General features: G+C 42.0%; 1 protein-coding gene, 2 long non-coding RNA genes and 1 other non-coding gene across 8 annotated transcripts in view; 2 read left to right on the top strand and 2 right to left on the bottom strand.

Moving 5' to 3' along the window:
• LOC123504319 (LIM homeobox transcription factor 1-alpha-like) overlaps nt 1–1,092 on the bottom strand; it is a 52,670-nt gene extending 51,578 nt beyond the window's left edge. For all 4 annotated transcript variants that reach the window (XM_045254743.1, XM_045254744.1, XM_045254745.1 and 1 more), the window contains exon 1: nt 752–1,092. Coding sequence is in view for 2 of the 4 variants with exons in the window: in XM_045254745.1 (XP_045110680.1) it covers nt 752–797 (46 nt within the window). In the remaining 2 variants the exon portion in view is untranslated. The remainder of the gene's footprint in view (nt 1–751) is intronic.
• Nucleotides 431–16,062, top strand: LOC123504321. 2 transcript variants are annotated; one of them, XR_006674812.1, is made up of 7 exons: nt 431–553; nt 8,213–8,376; nt 12,080–12,262; nt 12,758–12,953; nt 13,280–13,428; nt 14,843–14,975; nt 15,592–16,053. It is a non-coding gene; the product is annotated as an uncharacterized LOC123504321 (long non-coding RNA). The 2 variants fall into 2 exon arrangements; XR_006674811.1 differs by having other exon boundaries at nt 434–553; nt 12,770–12,953; nt 15,592–16,062.
• A 47-nt stretch (nt 16,063–16,109) lies between these two features.
• LOC123504322 lies at nt 16,110–21,972 on the bottom strand. The gene is made up of 4 exons (XR_006674813.1): nt 21,820–21,972; nt 19,058–19,203; nt 18,561–18,691; nt 16,110–16,676 (listed from the first exon to the last, which is right to left on the bottom strand). It is a non-coding gene; the product is annotated as an uncharacterized LOC123504322 (long non-coding RNA).
• Trnav-aac lies at nt 20,826–20,899 on the top strand. Its single transcript has one exon. It is a non-coding gene; the product is annotated as a tRNA-Val (tRNA).
• Nucleotides 21,973–22,807: the final 835 nt, after the last annotated feature.

Below are 22,807 nucleotides of genomic sequence, written 5' to 3'. Positions count from 1 at the left end.
CAGTAGATCTAAGCAATGATAATTTATGCATGTAGTCCCTTCCCGACCCCTCCGATTATGCAGATGAAGGCGCCAATATTGGAACGGGGAGCCTGATGCCGTCACGCTGCTGATGAATGAATTGACGGCCGCCTTACAGTAAGCTCTAGCGGTGCTGCCTCGCCACTCTGCCCTCCTCTTAGGTTTTCAAAAGGATGGTGTCGAGTTACGTGAAAACATATGAAGTGCACTACATTTCAATAGTGTTAATATGTGTATTTGATCCCAACAGTGGTGCAGATTAGAACTGTTGAATAAGTGCTCGTATGACGATGACAAGTTTGAGTACTGGCGGTGCTAAGCTCGTTTGAATCTCCCTCTGAGACAGGTGAATCCTACTGCTCGAAACAATAACAACAGTAACAAGACGGTTCAGTTGGAGAAACACTGATAGACCCTTCACTCCTGCGCTCTTTAGATCCCTGGCACTGAGGATCTCCAAGCAGGTGGCTCGCCGGCCCTCAGCGGGTGGTGGTCGGACGAACATCACGACCCTGGACTGATCTGATTCTTGGTGAGTGTTGCTAAACTTTTCTTACAAAACTAACACCTGAGGAAGTGACGCTATATTATGTTCTCACACACACACACACACACACACACACACACACGGCAAATGATCACGAGGGGGATTGCTAAAGAGAAGAGAGGGGAACACAGTCTCGAGTCCTGCCCTGCCCTGTCCTTCCTTGCCCTGCCATGCCCTTCCTACCTGTGCTGTAATGGTGTCCGGCCATATCCTCAGTCTCCTGGACCATGGTGCCGCGCCAGTGCACTCCCCGCGTCACACCACCACCAACCACACTAACACTCAATTCCCCAGCAGTCGTAGTCTAGTGAGGACCCCGCGCGCTGCCATACCGACAATCACTTTGGTCACTGTTTCTCTCGCACTCACAATAACAGTTTGGGATTCGTCTGTTCCTTGACTTTTTTTCAGCGGCAGTCGGAATAGAGGATGTGTGGGTAGGTACTCCGAGCTAAGGGAGGGAGGAAACACTACCAGCCTCACCACTGATTATCCCAGGCACCTCCCAGACCGACGGACAAGTGAAATGTGAAGCTCAACTTCGGGAGACATGATGCCGCCGCCCCGGGGAGATAAGAGGAGGAGGAGCCACGCAGGAGAGGAGCCAATGACGCGAGGTGGGCGGTACTGGGCGGTCTCGAGAGGGAGGGGTTTGTTGTCCGAGGGAGGAAGAGGGAAGAGAGGGGAGAGGAAAACAGCACAAAGAAGAAATCGAAAGGGGAAGGATGAGGCAAGGATAGGGATGAAATTAAACACTACTGTAGGGAAGCCTAGGGGACGAGTTTTCAGTGAATATATGTAGCAGAGAGGAAGGAAGGGATGAGGAGGCTGCAGGGCTGCTTCCCTTCCCCCTTTACATATACATACATGGCAGCGTGGCGAGATTCACAACACAAGAGCAGGCGGGAAGTAAATTAAATAGCAGCAGCATCAAGGCGCAAGATATTCCCAGGCGAAAGCAGCATGAATGAAGATCACATCAGACACGCTACAACAAATGCATTACTCCAAACCTGCTTATTAGTATCACCCCCGCGCGGAGAGACGAACCGCCTGAGGACTGCAAGAGTGTGGAGAGCATTGTCTGATTTTGGCCCATATTCTGAAACGCTTTACTCTCTCACCATCATTGCTTTCAAAAGGGTCTCGTTGAAAATACTCTTGTTTTTAAGGATATTTTATGATTCCGCTGATGGATTTGCAAGATTTCTCGTTGATTGAACTGAAAAACTGTCTCGAAAACACAGTTAGTTGTGTCTGTGGTCTTGGAAAGTTGTGGTAGTGAGAGAGGAAGGCGTTTCTGAACACTGGTGAGTCTCCTAGTGCGAAAGGGCGGGAGGGACGGAAGGAAGCAGAAATATAAGGTGAGCGCGCGAGCCATTGGAAATGAAGGGAGAAAGCGATATATGGACAATTAGTTTCACTCTTTTCTGGTATGTCCTCCCTGACCCTCAACCGCTCTCACTCTCTCACTCTCTCACTCTTTCTCTTTCCTCCATTTCTCTTCTCCCTCAGGATGTAATGAATGTTAATCGTATTTTATCATCATTAGATAATACCCTTCAAAACGAACCACTATTACCTTGTATATAAGACTACCTTTACCTGCCTTCACCTGCCCACCCACCTGCCCAGCCACCTATACCCGCCCCACACCAACCTACGTACGTAACCCTTAACGAGAAATTTCGTATCCAACTTTAATATCCAATCAAGTCTGGCTTCCGCTAACTGCGCGGGATGGAGTATAGGAATTATTACAGCGAATTAAGATGGGTTTTATTAAAGTGGAAATCCTGAGGGGAAAAAAAGGAGTAATAATAAAATGTGCCGTGTTATGATTTTGTTCCTGGGTTAGACAGACATACATACATACAGACAGACAGCTAGATGGGTAGACAGACAGACGGATATATAGATCAGGGCTGATGGATATATAGGAGTATATTATGGGAAGTTATGGTGGGAAAGTTATGGTAGTTAGGTTAGGTTAGGTTAAGTACAGCTACATCTATGGTAAGAGAAGCACCACCACCACCACCACCACCACCACCACCACCGCAGCCTATTCCTTTCTGAACGCAAATTTTTTAATCATATTTAATTAAAGCCCCTTCTCTCTCTCTCTCTCTCTCTCTCTCTCTCTCTCTCTCTCTCGTGTTCCTGAATTTGCTTAATTTGCTTAATCTCATGCATAATGTATACGCTGTTTAAAAAAATAGAAAAAAAGATGAGACAAAAAAAAAAATCATGACACGAGTATTTATGGCCTGGTATGAGATTCCTGAGTGAGGCAACACCACACCACACCATACCATACCACACCACGCCACACCACACCACGCCACGCCAGGCCAGGAAAGGCTATACGCTACGCCACGCACCACTCACCACACACCACACGTAAGGCAAGAAGAGGAGTTCCATTCAGTTCGCCCCCTCCCCCAGCATCCCCCGCCCTCCCTGTCGAACTCTGACATCCAATCATCTTTGCCCTCCTTTTCCTCGACACCGTGGCGGCACTGTGTGTGTGTGTGTGTGTGTGTGTGTGTGTAGATGGGTTTCTCCGGACATGCATAACGTCAGGGTACACACACACACACACACACACACACACACACACACACACACACACCGCGTAGTGTAGTGGTTAGCACGCTCGACTCACAATCGAGAGGCCCGGATTCGAATTCCGGTAAGCGGCGAGGCAAATGGGCAAACCTCTTAATGTGTGGCCCCTGTTCACCTAGCAGTAAATAGGTACGGGATGCAACTCGAGGGGTTGTGGCCTCGCTTTCCCGGTGTGTGTTGTGTGTTGACGTGGTCTCAGTCCTACCCGAAGATCGGTCTATGAGCTCTGAGCTCGCTCCGTAATGGGGAAGACTGGCTAGGTGACCAGCAGAAGACCGAGGTGAATTACACAAGCATAATACAAGAAAACAAACCCGATTAATGAGCAGCACGAGTTTCTGTTCCTAGTCTGGCTTTTCGTGGAGAGAGAGAGAGAGAGAGAGAGAGAGAGAGAGAGAGAGAGAGAGAGTAGAGAGAGAGAGAGAGAGAGATGGCGGTACACGAGAAACCCATTCCTGCGTCCCCCACCCATGCCCCTCCACCTCCCCCACAGATTCGGACCACTTCCCCACGCTGGCAGTCAACAATGGTCAGACAAACACTGGAGGGAGAGAGTACAAGGGAGAGGGAGAGCGGGACTGCCAATGTACAAAGGAAATGAGAAGTTTCGGTGTGGACTCTAAAAGCTTTGCGTATAAAGAAGAAACCTTAACAGTGATGAGTGCATGGGGGAAGAAGAGGCGACGTACATTTAACCCCTTGAGTACCATGACGCGTTTCCATATTCATTCTGCTTACTATTTGGTGATTCTATACAGCTTAAAACTCATGTAGGGGATTAAGATAGTGAAGACCGTGGCCATTAATCTTCTGACTTCCATAGACTCTTCCTAATGTCAATAAAATGGTCTAATCGTACACAAATCTCAAGGTATAAAATGTGTCCCGGTATTGAAGTAGTTAAAGGATCCTTGAGTACCATGACGCGTTTCCATATTCATTCTGCTTACTGTTTGGTGATACGGCTTAATTAAAACTCACGTCGGGGATGAAGATAGTGAAGACCGTGGCCATTAATCTTCTGACTTCCATGGACTCCTCCTAATGTTAATAGAATGGTCTAATTGTATACACAAGTCTCAAGGTATAAATGTGTCCCGATATTGAAGGAGTTAAGTTGTTTTTTAGTATGTGTTACTGAAAATTTATTACCCAGAAAGTCGTTATAGGATTGTTTATTGAAGATTGCGAGGAAAGATGTGTAAAAGAAAAAAGTAAACTCAAGGATGTGGATTTATTATTTTCTTATTCAACCAACACTACTTAGAAACACTCAAGGAGGTAGATATTATTACGTGGTTCTCTGAAAACCTCTACCACCGCCACCACCACCACCACCGCCACCACCACCACCATCATATATAAGAAAAGTTACTGAAGGAGACAGATATTATTGCAAGGTTTCTAAGAAGAGTCTCGATCCTCACAACTGCATAAGGAATGATTATGACAAGGATGGTAGGTATATAGATGAAACCTTCCTATCGGTTATCGAAAAATAGAGAATATGATAAAAGAATTGTTGTGAGTTTAAGATGAGTATTCCGAAACGCTATACTCTCTCAACACGACTATTTTCCAAGACCACATGCAGAGGTGATTAGCGGGGGAGGGGTTTCAAGAGTGTTTCTCCAGTTAATAATGTAGAAGTCTTGTAACTCTGCCTCTAGAACCGTAAAAACTTGCTTAAAAACGCTTTATTCTCTCACCACGACTATTTCCAAGTCTACAGAGATGATTAGTAGGATTTTTAAGAGTGTTTTTCCAGTTGATAATGTAAAAATCTTGTCACTTTGCCTCTAGAACCGTGAAAACACAAAACTCGTATAAATTTTAATAGTCTTTTGAAATAGTGGAGGTGAAGCACAATCCAAGGCCACAGAGATGATTAGCGCGGTTTTCAAGGGTGTTTCCCCAATCAATAATGTAGAAATCTTGTCATTCTTCCTCTAGAACTGTGAAAACACCTTAAAACTCATATAAATTTAGATAAAGCTTTTTGAAATAGTGGAGGTGAAGCGCAACGACTATTTTCCAAGACCACAGAGATGATTAGCTGGATTTTCAAGAGTATTTTTCCAATTAACAAAATAGAAATCTTGTCAGTCTACCTCTAGAACCGTAGAAATACCTTAGAAAACTCATGTAAACTTAGATAAAACCCTTTTGAAATATTGGAGGATTTTCAAGAGTATTTTTCCAGTTAATAAGATAAAAATCTTGTCAGTCTGCCTCTAGAACCGTAGAAATACCTTAAAAAAAAACTCGTGTAAATTTAAATAAAGCCTTTTGAATTAGTTGAAGGTGAAACATAGAAGTGCTTGAGAATACAAACCCATACGAGTGATGACTGATAAACCTGCATATTCGTTTTCTTTCTCAACATAGAATACTGTTTCGTATGATCTATAAGCTTATACACACATCACTTGCATTCGTTCATTCATTCATTCACGTTTAAACTCATTCACGCATTGTCTTCCTTTGTTTGTGAATCGGCAGAGGTGTGGCAATTAATTAAAGTCATCAAATATTTACGGGTCATACATACATTACTGAGAGAAACACTTGATCATGTATTTATATATTAGATTTAATGGAAACAGCTTCAACACGACAACAAATTCAGAGTTAGTGGAGGCGGTGGTGGTGGTGGTGGTGGTGGTGGGCGGAGCGGAAAAAAAAAGAAAAAAAATGGTGTCTTTCTATTGGTTGACATTTTTCTGTAGGGTGGAGCTCTTGAATGGCGATTTTTGATTGGTTAGCGCTTTCTCCAGGGTAATTTCCATTGGTTGGTCAGCCCACATCTACACACGACATGAACCTGATCAATATATACAGAGATAGAGCTGTATAGAACTATATTCCCCTTCACCCCCCCTCCACCCACCTTTCTCTATCTCTGTCTCACCACACCTACCTCCCCTCACGTTCTGTTTGTGGAGTAGAGAGAGAGAGAGAGAGAGAGTGTGTGTGTGTGTGTGTGTGTGTGTGTGTATGTGTGTGTGTTGTGTGTAGACAGGCCTCTCCTCTCACTCGCTCCTCTCGTCCTCTTCCGTACGTTTCTCGCCACTAACTTCACCACTGCCACTGTTCCCACTCACTGGTTCGCTTCCTCTCTCCCAGCGCAGCCCAATTTTTCCACTCACTCTCCCACTCACACACAATCTCTCTTCCTGGTTAGGTTTTCTTGTTATTATTCTCACTCGCTTACTTTCCTCTCATTGTCACTCATTCGATTCCTCACTACACTCTCTAATCGTCATTCTCGCGTCCGCATCCATAAACACCTTCTCCCCTCTCACCACAAATTTCCAAGGCCATAGAGACAACTTGCCGGATTTTCAAGACAGTTTTTATGATAAACTAGAAATCTTGCTAATCCATCGCCTGAACCATGATAATACCCTTAGAACAAGAGTATCTTCAACTAGAGCCTTTGGAAACTAGTGATGGTGAGACCAGAGCGTTTCAGAATACTGGCCGTGTCACTCCTTCGCTTGCTCTCTTTTTCTTTGCTAGTCGTCATTCATTCAGTACGTTCCTCGCTAGTTCTTATGACGTTCAAACTATTAACCTCTTCAATACTAAGACGCAATTTTACCATTATATTTGGGTGCGATTAGATCATTTTTATTAGCATTAGGAGGGGTTTATGGAGGTCAAAAGATTAATGGCTAGAGTATTTACTATTTTAATCCCAGCATGAGTTTCCGAACCAGTATAGAATTGCCAAATAGTAAGCAGAATAAATGTGAAAACGTGGCATGGTACTGAAGGGGTTAGAACTGATTGAGACAAGACGCTAAGATGTTAGAAATTCCCCATATAGTGTCATATAATTTTTTTTCATGTCTTTTGTTTTGTTTTTATTCGTGATTGAAGTGTGTAAATAGTTAATTATTCATGTAGTGGTGAAAAATTACCTTTATTATTACTATTGTTATTGTTGTTGTTATTTCATCATCATTATTGTTGATGTTGATGGTGGTGGTGTTTTTATATTATTTTTACTATTATTCATATTCATATTATTGTTATTATTTTTATTACCTTTATTACTAACATCACTATCATCATTATCATCATCATGTGACCACCCACCCTCATCCCTCGTCACCACCACCACTGCCACACTCAGAAGAAAAAGTATAAGTGCGGCGAAGAGTTACGTTTACTTAAGTCTTCCATTCAATGCTTGGTTTTCTATGTAACATCTACTTGGCGTCAGAATATGAGAATCAGTTTAGTCCAGCCTTGAATTCTGCGATATGCAACAATAAACAGCATTATAAGTAATATATGGACTGTTTTAAGCATTTACAAGATGTGTGCCCAGCTCCAGCACTTATATACACAATAAACCTTTCATAATAATAATAATAATAACACATTCAGAAGATACACACACGCCCAAGCACATTCAGAACAGTTCCCACACACCTGAAGCACATGAAACACTGAAAACTAACCCGAAAGACATTCAAACCAGCACGAAACACGTCAACATGCCAATAAACACACTAAGAATTCACTTTAAACACACAAATATACACCAATACCATCCCCACACCCCCAAAAATTACCGCTCTCCACACCCAAACCACTTAAAACACCCAATATACACTCAAAACATCATGCAACTTCTTAATATACTGATAAGCACACCCAAAACTCACTAGAAATACCCATTATAAGCCTAAATCATCCCCACACTCGTCCAAACCCTTAAACACAAAATCATTCCAAAATACACTCAAAACACCATACAACTCAAAATGCTCCCAAATACACAACAAGTACAAGAGTTGACCAAAGTATTCACAATTTTTCATCACTTTCTCTGGTACACTTCTGAACTCCATGCCCGCTCCTGTATTTCCTTTAGACTTTTATTGAAGTAAGCCAGTCATAATATTGTACTTACAGAAAATATAATAATAGTAATAGGAAGCTTCACCTGTACCACCAAGATCAAGGTTCTCTCTTTCTCTCTCTCTCTCTCTGATGAAGGACTGGGTCAGGTGCCACGCCTATGATAGCGTCTCAGAACCACTCCCAGGGCTCATAAGAAGACCTCCATAGGCCTAATAACAAGAAATCCCGAGTCACCTGTTGCAAGATCACCTGTTACCTGTACTCGTGGCCTGCCTTTCCTTGACACCTTCGGGCTTAGGGTGAGCAAACGCCAGGGCTTAGTTGGCTCTATTTTTATGTAATTTGGTTAGTTATAGTAATTGATTGTTTACAGGAGGGTGTTCAGTGTGGGGCTCCTGGCATGTTTGACTCACCTGGTTGGCTATCCCTTGTTGCTGTGGTTTTGGTAGGCATAAAGTACCATGTGGAAGAAAATTAAGAGTGAGTAACGTAATTCTGCGGATACGTCAGTCTTATGAAGGAAGAATTGACTGGAGCAGATGTATATTAGGAAAAAGGTAAATTTGGAGCTTCAACCAATATACCCTATCTTATATTTATTTTTCCCTATGTCTAAAGCTTGAGGACCTCCTGGGAACGTGGGGTTTTAGGGTGGGGGAGACCAAACCTAACCTAATCAAACTGTAACCCAACCTAAATTCTGCCCTGAAGTTATTTATTTTAGGGTGGGAAATCAAACCTAACCTAAAGTCTGTCCTGAAGTTATTATTAATTTCGATAGGGTAAAATGGGTTAGAAATTCTCGTAGAAGTGTGATCTAGACCGTGAGAATGTGTATAGTTATGTGTGGTGTATTGGTTGAAACTGCAATAATACCAGGAAAAATGACTTGAGATATGTACCCTAAACTGACTCCCTATTGCTTTAGTTAGGCATCAGGGAAGTATATAACTTATGAAAAAATAAAGGGAATAGCTCAATTCTGCCCAATGGTGACCCTGGTTAGCATTGCATTTCTTAGGGCTTGCTTTTTGGTTAGTATACTTAGTGGTGTCACTGGTGGAAGGGTGTTTAGAGGGACAAGTACAGCGTAGGGTAGGATTTAGTTGTTAGCAGGTGATTAGAGGAAGAAGTACTGTGCAGGGTAGGATTCAGTTGTTTGTGTTATATTTCTTAGGGCTTCCTTTTTGGTTTGTGTTCTTGTTGTCACTAGTTTCAGCATACTCATACACACAACTTTCCTCATACTTCATACTAGTGTCCACATACCACACACATACACATACAAGACCACTGCATCATCATACTGTTGTTACTGGTGGAAGGGTGTTTAAAGGAAGAAGTACTGTGCAGGGCAGGATTCAATTGTTAGCGTTACATTTCTTAGGGCCGACTTTTCATTTAGTAACTAAACTTGTCACCGGTAGTACTGTGCAGGGCAGGATTCAGTTAGCATTGCATTTCTTAGGGTTTGCTTTTTGGTTAGTATACTTGTCACTGGTCGTTGTGTAGAAGTACAGTGCAGGGCAGGATTCACTTAGCGTTGCATTTCTTAGGGCTTGTTTTTTGGTTAGTATACTTGTTATCACTGGTGGAAGGGTGTTTAGAGGGACGAGTACAATGAAGGGTAGGGTTTAGTATCGGTCAAGCCGTGGAAAACAAAGGCCAGTCTAGCATTAACAGTAGCAATTGGGATCATAGCTAAAGGTCTAGCATAACTCCACTGCATTATTTTTTTAATGATTTCTTCCATACCATCACAAAACCTATTGTATTGCTGTAATGTGATAGTGTAATGTTTTTGGAAAGTGCCACTAACCCTCTACCTCACAGCAATCTTGAGGACCTGTGGGAAGGGGGGGTTTTGGGTGGGGTGACACAAAAGGGAGTAATTTCTGGGAGTAAAGTATCAGAATGACCCAAAATATGGCAATTACATGACCAGAACTAATTTAAACACATCCGTATGCACCAGGAAAGCACAATCGGCAATAATGATGACACAAGCAATCTGGGAAAGTTTTTGTGCTATGTCAGAAAAAAATCCTTAGTCTTCCACCATGTCGGGAAGAAAATCTTTACTGTGCTCTAATGTAACCTGACCTAACCTAGTCCAATTAATTTAACCTGACCTAACCTAGTCTAATTTAACTTGACATAATCTAATTTAACCTGACCAAATCTAACTTAACCTAAACCTAATCTAGTTTAATCTAATCTATCCTAACCTAACCTAACCTTAGCTGAACTTATTCTCTTGCTTTTCCCTTATCTCTATGGGATTGCATTTTCTTATGAACATTTTCCACACACTCTTGTTTAAGGTTTACTCTTCTCTGAGGTCCTTCTCTCTAAAGTCGTCTTGTATACAGTCATCCCATTGACATTGAATCTCCCACTTCCTATTAAGCGCAATGTTTCCCTAGATACCGGTATTCTATGTTCATATTTTTTAAGCAGTGTGTTCCCTCCTTGCTGGATCACCAGATGCTCATTGTTCACACAGTACAGGAATTTGTTACTGTTGCAGTAGACTATGCATGTAGAGCTCAAGTCTTTGGTTGTGTGGAGCCACTTAAAATGTCATAAAATAAATAAATGAATAGGGGTGTGGGCAGAGAGAAGAATGGGAACCCCTGGGTAGATAATACATTTTTGGTAGTGCATCCAATATTCTTACAGCTTTGGAGAATTTGATTTGGGGTTGGGTTTGCCTGACCCATATTGAGTTTGATTAGATTTAGGTTAATGATAAATTTTAATACTGGCAAACTTAGAATAAGTAGTTAATTATGATGAAATTAGTGAATTCAAGTGTTAATTTTTTTAGGATGCTTTTTACAGAAAATTAACCAATAATGTTAGGTTAGTTGGTTAAAATATTTATTTAGTTATTTATTTATTGTATTTATTTACTTTTTTTTTTGTTAAGTTTATCTTATTCTGACATACGACTTGCCCTAGAGGCATCTAAGCTCTTCCGTCCCTTAATGCAGGAGTATTGTCACACTTTATGGCCACATCAACTCACAAGACATTATTTTTTAATGTAATTTGTCATAAGAAGATTGGGAACCCGTGAGCTTGGCACTAGATATATATATATATATATATATATATATATATATATATATATATATATATATATATATATATATATATATAATACATTTTTGGTAGTGCATCTAACATTCTTGCAGCTTTGGAGTTTGATTAGGTCAGGTTTAGCTAACACAGGTAAAGTTATGTAAATTGTTGGTTGTGATGAAATTCATGAAAGTTAGAGATTTCAAGGGCAAAGATCTTAGCGGATGCACTTAACCAAAAATTTACCAGTAATGTTATATTAGTTTTGTTATAATTTGCTATTCAAGCCTTCTAGTTAGGTATATACCATTCTGCCAATTTGCACAGAGATATCGCCACACTTTTTGGCCACATCAACTCGTAAGACATGATTTATTAGCATTTTTTGATGTGAGGACACAAGAAATCCTGGAACATGGGAACAAGACGACCATCCTAGCAATACCTCAGGAACATGGCTGAAGAGGTGCCAGAAACACGAACAGATGCATCCAAACAGTGTTCTGGCGTTAAGTTGCTGCTGGAGCATGGGGAAACATCACTCATATGAACCATGCTTTACTCCCTCCTCCTGTGACATTATCATTCTTATTCCAATCCATTCTTCAACTCTTCTCTTGCAATGTCTTATTTCATGCATCTTCTTTCTCACTTGTTTCACCGTGGCTATCCGTCTAATTCTCTCGTTCCCGATCTTATCCCTCCTCATCACTCCCAGCATCCATCTCACCACTCTCATCTCTGCCACTTCCATCTTTCTTTCTTGTGTTTTCTTAGTCATATCTTACAGCCATATCATCATTAATCATCAAATTTATTTGCTCACTATAAACCAAGGAAAACTAGAGGAAAAATATTTTAATCATCAAATTATTTAACAGACAAAACTCACCACTAAAATTTTCATTTCCACAGTTGACCAACGAGGCCAAGTCCCTTTACTAGGCTACCGAATGTGCCAAAAACTACAGGACACACAGTTGCTGCACTGCTGATCATCCCTGTCCCTGTCTGACGGTCTGGCCGACACCCTGCACTGCCTTACTGATCCTGAAGATCTCAAGAACATTCACTTCTCAGCCTTTGCTTTAGACTGAGGTATACAAAAATATGCTACTCATTCTTACAAGGTCATGTTGTGATATAAGGAAGGTGTTGGGATGTACACTTGGCAGCGTACTTTGTAGTGTTTACTATTGCCAGAGAAAATGCTAGGAAGAGGAAAATTATTGATTTGTTATGTTTGGTGACAAGGATAAATATTCTTTTGCTGTTGTGTATGTGAAAAACTTTTCCTTCATTTATATGAATGGAGACCCAGGATTTGGGCAACAGAGGCTACCAGTGTCCAAAGAGTGTAGTCTGAGTGGTCATCAAAATTTGAGGATAAATTGGTGCAGTCAAAAGAGTTTCCAGAATTTATGGGTGAGAATAGTAAAAAAGGATAATTCAGAATTTGAGGATTAATGAGTGTAGTTCAAAGGATAGTCAAAATTTGATATTGAGTACCTAATAGTCAAAATCATTGTCCAAAGTTTGATGATCAGTGTCTTGAAACCTCCTGCTAGAAACAATTGATATTAATAGAAGCAGCTTTCCCTCCAGCTGTCCAAGAATACCTGGAGCAGTGGAGGAAGATAATGGAGGTGCTGCTGGAGATCCTGGATGTGGGTGTGGCCGAAGGAGACAGCCAGCACGACTACTCTGTTCACATGGGCACTGATGGGGCAGGTTCAGCCTCCTCTACCTGCACCTGGCCCATTGCAGGGGTGATGAAGCCTGCCTGAAGGTGGGAGGGCACTGCTGGGATGGTCTGAATCTGTGATTATTGTGTTTTATGTGATTACGTACTGTCTGTAACACATATTTGCATCACATCTTTGCTACCTGTTGCCTGGAATTCTACAGAGGGAGTAATTGTGGCAGGAGAGTTTCCCTCACTCCAGTCCTCACACTTAATACTTGCACACTCATCCTGTTGTTCCATTTTTAAAATATGTAAACTTTCCTGTGATTTTACGCTTAATATAACATTACGTAGTGTGAAGAGAGTGCGAATACAAGAGCAGTGTCTTATTCTGAGCATTGTATCTAAAGAGTGCATTCACCCAACAGAAAGCCTTGAGCATCCTGAACAATGCCCTGCACAATCTGATGAGCCAACGCCATTCCTTCATCTGTGACAACACGGGGCCCTTGGCGCCGGTAGTCGTGCTGTGCCACAGGGAGGGGGACACCGGCATGTTGAAGATCTGCATCTTAAAGTGCGTTCAAAAGGCTGGTTTTAAAGGAGCTATCACACTGGTCTATTATACGCGGGACAAGGAACATCCTCTCCAAATAGCTGGAACTTGCCTGGGATTATTGGAGCTGAGTTGTGTGCTATCCTTGTGTGCTATCCCAACAGAAAAATAAACATGAAATATGCGATAGAAAACCTATTATTTCATTTTTTAAAAGCTAATATTTTTTTATATTGGAATATTAAATAATATTTCATTAATCTAGAAAGAAGCAATATAGATACCATGTTGATAATTTGCAGTCATAACATGGGCCATGCTTTGCTTCGCAACCTACACCTGACCTGCAAAGGAAATACCATGGTAGAATTGTGCTCTGCTGACAAGCATCCAATTCTGATAGCTCGCCAGGTCTTCAAATGCCAACTCCTGGACAAGCGTCCTGAACTGACTTCTCGATTGCCTTCTTTGTAACCATTCTCGACTCCAAAGTCGCCGTTGTGCACCTTTTTTTCTTGCCCTTGGTTCTTGTCTAGCTTCTTCCTCTTCTTCAAGTACACCAAGTGCAAATGTAATTAGTCCAGCACAAAGCATGTGTTCAACTGTAAGCGGCATGTTTTCGTGTTGGTAGTGGTGTTGGCTGGTTTGTTTTGATAAGTTTTGATCTCAGTTGGTGGACCATTTACCCAGGATAGCAAGAATGCTGACAGCTTGTGTGTGCTAGCATTCCTGGTTTCATAGCAGGAACTGTGTTTCGTGTTCCACGTATCATAGGCCAGTGTGATACCCCCTTAAGTGTGTTCTTGGATTTTCTTTCTTCAGTGAGTGTATGATCATTGTTGTGTGTTTATCATTCTTTTTATAGGGATAGTTTGTTCTGCCTCTGATACATTTATGTCTTCAAATTTCTTAATGTGTTTGACAGGTTACAATTCAATGACTAACTTTGTTATACATAGTCTTCCCTCTTTGGGAAGGCATAATAAAAGGATGCTTTGTTGACCTGAGAACATAGGAGAAGCTGCAAGCAGCCATCAGACCCACATGTAGCAGTCCCTCTGTTTTGAAGATTATTTATGTAAGGACTTGCTAACACTAGAACATAGGAAGTAAGGGAAACTGCAAGGTGTCAAGCCCACCTGTGTCAGATCCTGTATGAAATATATAAATTTATTTCCACATCATCCTGATCCATAAATTGTTTGATCTTTTAAAGCTCCCAATGACACCGTACTAACAGCCTGATTAATGAGTCTGTTCCATTCATCTAACACTCTACCATGTACCACACGATGGAAGGATTATTAAGTTAAACTTTGTACTAATTGGTTATAGAGAAATGTAAGGACATTTATTCCTTTTGATTCAAAAGTAACAATTCTTCCTCTACTCTGGGTTCAATAGCATTATTTTATAATGTCTGTTCTTTGTTCAGGTCTTTGGGAACAAGAGTTACTTGGAGGAAGCCAAGAGTAGGAAGTGTGTGGGAGTGAGGCATTCTGAAAAAGGGTTACGGCATCTGTCACGGCACAGCTGGCAAATGATAGACGCTGCTCTTCTTGTATCAGGTAATGCACCATTCTTTGTGTTGTCTCCTTGAATTCTAGTACAGATGCCAACACTTCACTTCTTGCTATATAATTTCTTAGTAGCAACACCTGGAAGCCTCACACCAAGTAAAGGCTTCAATTTTGCTTTAATTGGTTCAACTCTCTCAAAAACTAAACCTTCAGACTCCATCTGGTCCATGTCCTGTCCCTCCCTGTGATCAGAGCGTCACCACATCTCCCTCTCCACCACCCTCCGCAGTGTGTGTGTTCCTATTTTTTTTCTTCTTTCATTTTCTCTCTTTGTATCCTTTTTTCTCCTTTCACATTGCTTCCTGACCTGAGGGAGAAATACACACAGTCATCACCTCATTAGACTGCTTATATAAACACTAGTGCTGGCATCTATATATATGCTTAACTTTATAGGCCAGCTTTACTTATTGTGCTGGACTCAATATGATGGAAATTTAGAATGAAGTTTACTTCATTGTGGTATTGCTAAGCATTTTCTAATCTGGGAAACTCAGAGAAATGGGCTTGGTATTTGATATTGCTAGGCTCACCATAAACCATCATCAAATTAGTTCACAGGTGAAGCTCACCACTAACTCTCTTCTTGTCTGCTTCCCCACAGGTGACCCACAAGGCTAAGTTCCTGTACCAAGCTGCCAGTGTGCCAAAACTATGGCACACATGGCTGCTGCACCACTGACTGCGGGCCTATCTAAAGTGAGAACATTTACTTCCCAGCCTTTGCTTTATTGTGAGGCATACAAAGATGTGTTACTTATTCTCACAAGGTCATGTAATAAAAGAAGGAAGGTGTTAGGATTTAAGACTTGGCAGTGTACTTGTTGTAACTCTTGTATTTTTCTTTATTGTCTCTCTACACAAATGTATAAGACTTCTTACCTGTAATTGATGTCATGTTGTTTGTAGAGTGTATGTTGCATTACATTTGTCACATGTGTATGTAATGTGTGTTAGAGGAAGCACCAGTGAATCATTTGAGGTAACAAGAACTGTTGGTTGTGATTGGAGTAAATGTAATTGGTGGTTACTTTCCTGCCTTTGAAATGAGAGGGGGGGGATAGGCAGGTAAAAAAAAATGAATAAAAAAAAAAATAAATAAATAAATGAAAAAAAAAAAAAAAGAGGGTGGGACTTTAAAGTAGCCAAAAGTTAGACAAATTTAAAGGTGAAACTTGCCCCATTTGTGCACATACATGGGGTCTCTATGTGCAAGTTTCACCTTAAACTTGGTTTTAAAACAAACTTTCAGCTACTTTCAAGCCCCTCATTTTCTTTTGCCCAAATTACCTGCTCACATTTCAAGGACAAGAAAGTAACTACCAATTACATTTACTCCATCACAACTAAGAGTTTTAGTTACCTCAAAGGATTCACTGGTGCTTTCTCTAACACATTCATGTTATAAATGTGGTGAAAAACATACAGTGCTCGTCATGGTATTATCCAGATTGAGTGCCCCAGCATAATGCCATGACGGAAAACCTTGGCGTTTCCAGGGGCACCATTTTCCATCATGGCATGCAGGATACCAGCCGTTAGCATGACATCACTGCCTCCCAACACACCACACTACGGCCTCAATGCCCATATGGCTGTCGTGGGGAGAGGAAGTGTTGCGCCGTCATTCTATCATTTGTGCCATCTGTTGTTTGTGTTTCCCATTGTTTCTGGGCTATAGCTTGGTGACTGTGGATAAAAGGAAGTCATTAACACCTGTAAACATAGCTCAGATCATAGGGCCTCACAAAGCTGGGATCCATACAAGAGAAGTAGTAGCGAATGCGAGAAACTGGTTGAGGTGTTTCAAGGACAACGGTGGTGTTGAGTTACTGTCTGCTAAACCTCATCACCACAGATACAAGTATCATTGCTGGGGCCTCAGGGTCAGGAGGCACGATGTGGTGTTAGCCAGACTCTGTTTAATACAGACCGCTTCTGGCAAGTCGCTGGAGAAGTGGACTGGATGTGCCACAGTTCTCTTCCTGCCCTGTGTGCTACATCCCTAATGGCAACACCCTGCAGCACTGCCTGACCTGCCCATAAGTCAGTGATCTGTCCTCAAAGACAGCCACTGCTTGCTGTGTGTCAGGACCTACTACCTATACTGACACATGACAATTCTGACTGTGTCCTGGCACGTCATCTGCTCTTCAGAAGCTGCTGACCACATCACCTTGTCACCTTTTGGTCACAATGAATTATTTGTTGTTACTCTTTGTATATGCCTGTGTCTGTGTGATATATGTCTGTGTGTGTGTAATTCACCTTGGTCGCCTGCTGGTCACCCAGCCAGTCTTCCCATTACGGAGCGAGGTCAGAGCTCATAGACCAATCTTCGGGTAGGACTGATACCACAACACACTCCACACACTGGGAAAGCGAGGCCACAACCCCTCGAGTTACATCCTGTACCTATTTACTGCTAGATGTGTGTGTGTGTGTGTGTGTGTGTGTGTAATTCACCTCGGTCGCCTCCTGGTCACCCAGCCAGTCTTCCCCATTACGGAGCGAGCTCAGAGCTCATAGACCGATCTTTGGTTAGGACTGAGACCACAACACACTCCACACACCGGGAAAGCGAGGCCACAACCCCTCGAGTTACATCCCGTATCTATTTACTGCTAGGTGAACAGGGGCCACACATTAAGAGGCTTGCCCATTTGCCTCGCCGCCTCCAGGACTCGAACCCGGACCCTCTCGAGTGTGAGTCGAGCGTGCTAACCACTACACTACGCTGTGTGTGTTTCACTGTTTGATCTGCTGCAGGCTCTGACGAGACAGCCAGACGTTACCCTACGGAACGAGCTCAGAGCTCATTATTTCCGATCTTCGGATAGGCCTGAGACCAGGCACGCACCACACACCGGGACACTCGATTTACATCCCGTACCTACTCACTGCTAGGTGAACAGGGGCTACACGTGAAAGGAGACACACCCAATTATCTCCACCCCGTCCTCTGGCTTGTGAAGCCAGCGCTCTAACCACTGAGCTACCGTGTGTGTGTGTGACTATTTGCTGTAATTCCTATAATTTGTCCTCAATTTCCATTGTATGATGCCAAGGGTGCAATAAATTAATCAACAACATCCTCTCTCTCTCTCTCTCTCCAACAAGTAATTAGTTTTATATCCTAATATTGTGAAGAAGTAGGAAGCAAAATAAATTGAGAAAAGAGAGAGGATGAAGGATGTGGTTGGGACAGGAATGCGAGGAAGAAGCAGAATAAAAAGGTAAATAAAGGTGCTCTCTCTCTCTCTCACACACACGTTAACAAACTACGCCACCCAGCCACCGAGAGAGAGAGAGAGAGAGAATGAAGGCATCATACATTGGAAATGAAAGCAGTGTGCAGTGTGCCACTGGACCTCCAAAAGCCTGCAAGAAAAAGAAAAGTCGACAAAATTTCATGTTTAGCAGTCATATACCTTCATGTAATCTTATCAATCTGAAATTGTCAAAAAAGCTCACTCGTAATCATATTTGTGGTACAGGAATGTCTATAAAAAATCCAGCCAAGCAAGGCCTCTGTGCAACAACGTCAAAGTAGTCACAAATTGTTTGCCTTACTTGGATTGCAGCAAAATGTGTATGCCACTCCCTTCTTGAAACTGTGGAGCACCTTCATGTGTTCAATAAAGTGCTGGGCAGTGATGCAACGAGGTGTTTCCCTCGATGCCATGCCACCGGTGCATCACATCCTGGCAGGAAACACAAACCCTCGCAGCACTCACCAACACCCAGGGAACATGTGCTTATCAGTCACTCATCCCTCCTTACACATACAAACACACACAAACTGCACTCACCAACACCTAACAAATAAATACAAGTCAGCCACTCATCTCTCATTTCTCCTCAGACAGAGATGCCTCCACAAAGTAATCAATAACACAGATTGATCACATTCATCTCTGACAGACACAAAGTTCAGAGAAAACTGAGAATCTGTACATCTTACAATTCAATAATTTCACCTTTTCTTCATTACAAAATTTCATTAACTTTCACTGCACACACGCGTAAGCACACACACACATTACAACTAGGTGAATACATGACCTTACCTGTGTGAGATGTGGTGCACTGCCTCCCTTGGTGGATATAAGAGAGAGTGGAGTGGATACTATCAGGCTGGCTGTGGAGACCACCCAGCTTGCCTTGCCGTCCTCAATCCTTGCTCACTTGCCCCACCACAAACTTTATGACTGACCTGATGAGAGAATGTTGTATGGAAATAAATTTACCAGAAACAGTCTTAACCTTTAGCTATTTTTCTCCGGTGTTCTGCCACAAATGCCGTCACTACTTTTTGTTTGATGCATCACAGTAGTGTGTGAGGGACACGCTTTTATACCCATGGCTGGTTAGCATTCCTCTCTGTGGCTTGGATGCGAGTGCGTATACTGAAGCGACCACCTTCCCTGCCCTCTCCCACCCTCACATCAGTGAGTTCAAGGCAAGTGACAAGCGCATCACCAAAATTCTATTAAGTCGGTATATGAGGAGAAAGAAAACGAATACCATAATATCGTAAAACACAATGAAGGAATCCATTATAAAATAACTAAGATCAATAGCGTTGTTATAAAGGAAGCAAGGAGCTGCATGTAGCCCTCAAGGCAACGCGTCATCCTCACCACCATCCTTTCATTCCATTACCATCCTTTCATTCCATTGGTGAAGGCTGAGAGCAAGCCACCATCGGCGAGCAAGAGAAGCAAGAAGAAAATGTTACAAAGCGTCTCATGGTTCGTTTACGAGACAGAATAGGAAAAATCTGCTTACACCATCGTGCTGAAGAGACTTTTATGTACTGTACAACTTGAGTTTATTTTAGCATTCATATCATAGTCGCTGAATACGGGGGACATAAATAAACCGTTGTAAACATTTCAGAGCGGTATTTTGATTCAATTCACCATGATTTCTTTATTTTATTTCTACCAACTTTTTTTTATGTAAGGAAAAGGGCCAGCCAAGGGCAAAGTGAAAAAAAAAAAAAAAAAGCCCACTTGTGTGCTGGCTCTCTGCAGAGAGGAAAAGCGTCAGCCAAAATTAGGGAGCAAATGCCTCGATATCTCCCTCTTAAAAAAGAAGATAAGTCGTAGGAAGTCGGAAATATAGATGCAGGGAGGGAGTTCTCGAGTTTACCAGTGAAAGGCATGAATGATTGAGAGTACTGGTTCACTCTTGCGTTAGATTGAGATTGATTGAGAGTACTGGTTCACTCTTGCGTTAGAGAGTTGCGGACATAATAGGGAAAGCCTTGTGCAGCGAGGCCGCAGGAAGAGGGGAGGTATGCCAGTTAGCAAGATCAGTGGAACAGTTTGCATGAAAATAGCGATAAAAGATAGAAAGAGTATTATCTAAGTTCTGCAATTACTGCCGACTCTAATAGTATCAACAAAAATATTACATCTAGTTTCTTGGGTGAGATAGAGCAGCTTGTATAAAAACATCTGACACCGCTTATTCTCAACCAAAGAACTCCCGCGAGAAAAGTTCCACCCTTTCCACCCACCCGCGGGGAAGTCAATACCATCTCTGGTCGCAGCCAGTGCGGCCACCTCCATTGGTTTCTCGGTGTCGCTGTCGCCCGATTTCTTGCTCCCAGTGCGGACGTGGCTTGGTAATGGAAGGCTACGATGTTTTGAACATCCGGCCCCTGTCCTGCATTAGTCAGTTACACTGTGAAAGAAGTCAATGATATGAAGGCAGTTGTAGTAAGATATTCCATGGAGAGGGTGGCGACTTGCACGCCTTGACATGAGAGTTGCGAAGTCAATGAACGCATTGATACCAGTCAGGACGGCTGTTACACACACACACACACACCCGGTAACTCAGTGGTTAGAGCGCTGGCTTAACAAGCCAGAGGACCGGGGTTCGATTCCCCGGCCGGGTGGAGATATTTGGGTGTGTCTCCTTTCACGTGTAGTCTCTGTTCACCTAGCAGTGAGTAGGTACGGGATTAGGTACGGGATGTAAATCGAGGAGTTGTGACCTTGTTGTCCCGGTGTGTGGTGTGTGCCTGGTCTCAGGCCTATCCGAAGATCGGAAATAATGAGCTCTGAGGTCGTTCCGTAGGGTAACGTCTGGCTGTCTCGTCAGAGACTGCAGCAGATCAAACAGTGAAACACACACACACACCAATTCTCCGTAGCCACTGTGGAGTTCGGTCAAGTCTGCACGTGACAGTGCATTGACACTCAACCGTGGCGAGTGAATACGCTATGGAGTTTTTTTTTTCCCGGAGCTTGTTGCACTAAAACGTAAATGTTGGATTGTTTATTCCCATTGGCGGCGTAATCACTCTCGCCACATGCTCCTGTCCAATGTAGGATGAGCAAGGCTTACTAAAACATCACAGTGTAGCTACTTCGTGGTCAATAATACTGTATAATAACTCTGTTCAGTATCTGTAATTAATATCGTAGGAATTCGTTTTGCAGTAAAGGCTACACGTACATTGAACTGCTACACTTAAAGAGGATGCACGAGGCTTGGTTCGCTCGTTTGCTGCGATTACTAACTGTTACTGACCAACTTAAAGTATATAACTATAACTTGTAACCTTGAACTGCTTGCTACCAATCTATCACTAGTGTGTTCCTGATGCACCACCCCGCCCTCTTATGCACCGCCACATGTGCTAACGACTGTAGTGCGACGCGGTCATTGGGTAGTTATTATATAAGTTCACCACTCTACACCTTTCCCTCTCATTCCACTCACTATCCTTGGCGCCTCACAATGAACTATACATGCATGTTGGTGAATTATTTACCTTAATACAACTTCACATACAGAAGTAAAGCAATCTTACCAAGCCGGAGCGTTGACTACCTTCACGTCTCACGTCCTCCTCCTCCACCACCTGTTCTAAAGTGACGGCAGGCCCGAGCGGCCGCACCGCCCGCCGCGCATGCAGTTGCTACATTGTCTGGGTAATATGTTTGAAAATTTATTGCTAAAATGTCCGGAGATTTAGAAAAAAAAAATAAATAAATAAAAAAAATAAATAAAATAAATAAATAAATAAATAAATAAATAAATGAATAAATAAATAAATAAATAAATAAATAAATAAATAAATAAATAAATAAATAAATAAATAAATAAATAAATAAATAAATAAATAAATAAATAAATAAATATATATATATATATATATATATATATATATATATATATATATATATATATATATATATATATATATATATATATATATATCAGATTCAGTGTTTCCTTAGCTAACATCTCCTTCACCGCCCTTCTTATGCTTCACGTGTCTGATTTATAGAGTATAAATTGTTGTCATTCTTAATAAAGTCACTCACCACTTCCTTCCTGTCTGTCTCCTCCAGCATATCTTGTTACTTTGATGTTTTTCCTTTTTGGGACTCCTCATACTCGTTCAGGATACTTGTCCAGCCATTCCCTCAAATCCTCTATAATTCTTGCCTTCCGTAGATATATGTTTATCACACACACACACACACCCTCTCTCTCTCGTATGTACTTGGCACCTGTAGTTCGCTGCTGCTTGATTCTGATCCTGGAGTATTCCATGGCACGAAGTCCCACATCTTAAGCAGAGGATGGAGTTACTGCCCACACTTCTGCTACAGGAACCATGTAAAGTACATGAAGATTTTTTTGTTTCCAAGGCTTTCTGTTACCAGCGGCTTTGGTTCCTTGTTTGTCTTCATGCATCTCCTATACATTTCTTATTAGTGATTATTGCTTGGTTGTGGGGGTTTGCCCTTTGCCATGAACTTAGTGGATGGTTATTACAGGTAGGATATACA

Source organism: Portunus trituberculatus, chromosome 15, assembly GCF_017591435.1.
Source record: "Portunus trituberculatus isolate SZX2019 chromosome 15, ASM1759143v1, whole genome shotgun sequence".
In the NCBI taxonomy this organism is placed as follows: Eukaryota; Metazoa; Arthropoda; class Malacostraca; order Decapoda; family Portunidae; genus Portunus; species Portunus trituberculatus.
Note: the sequence above shows the minus strand (reverse complement) of the source record. Positions and strands in the feature narration are given on the sequence as shown.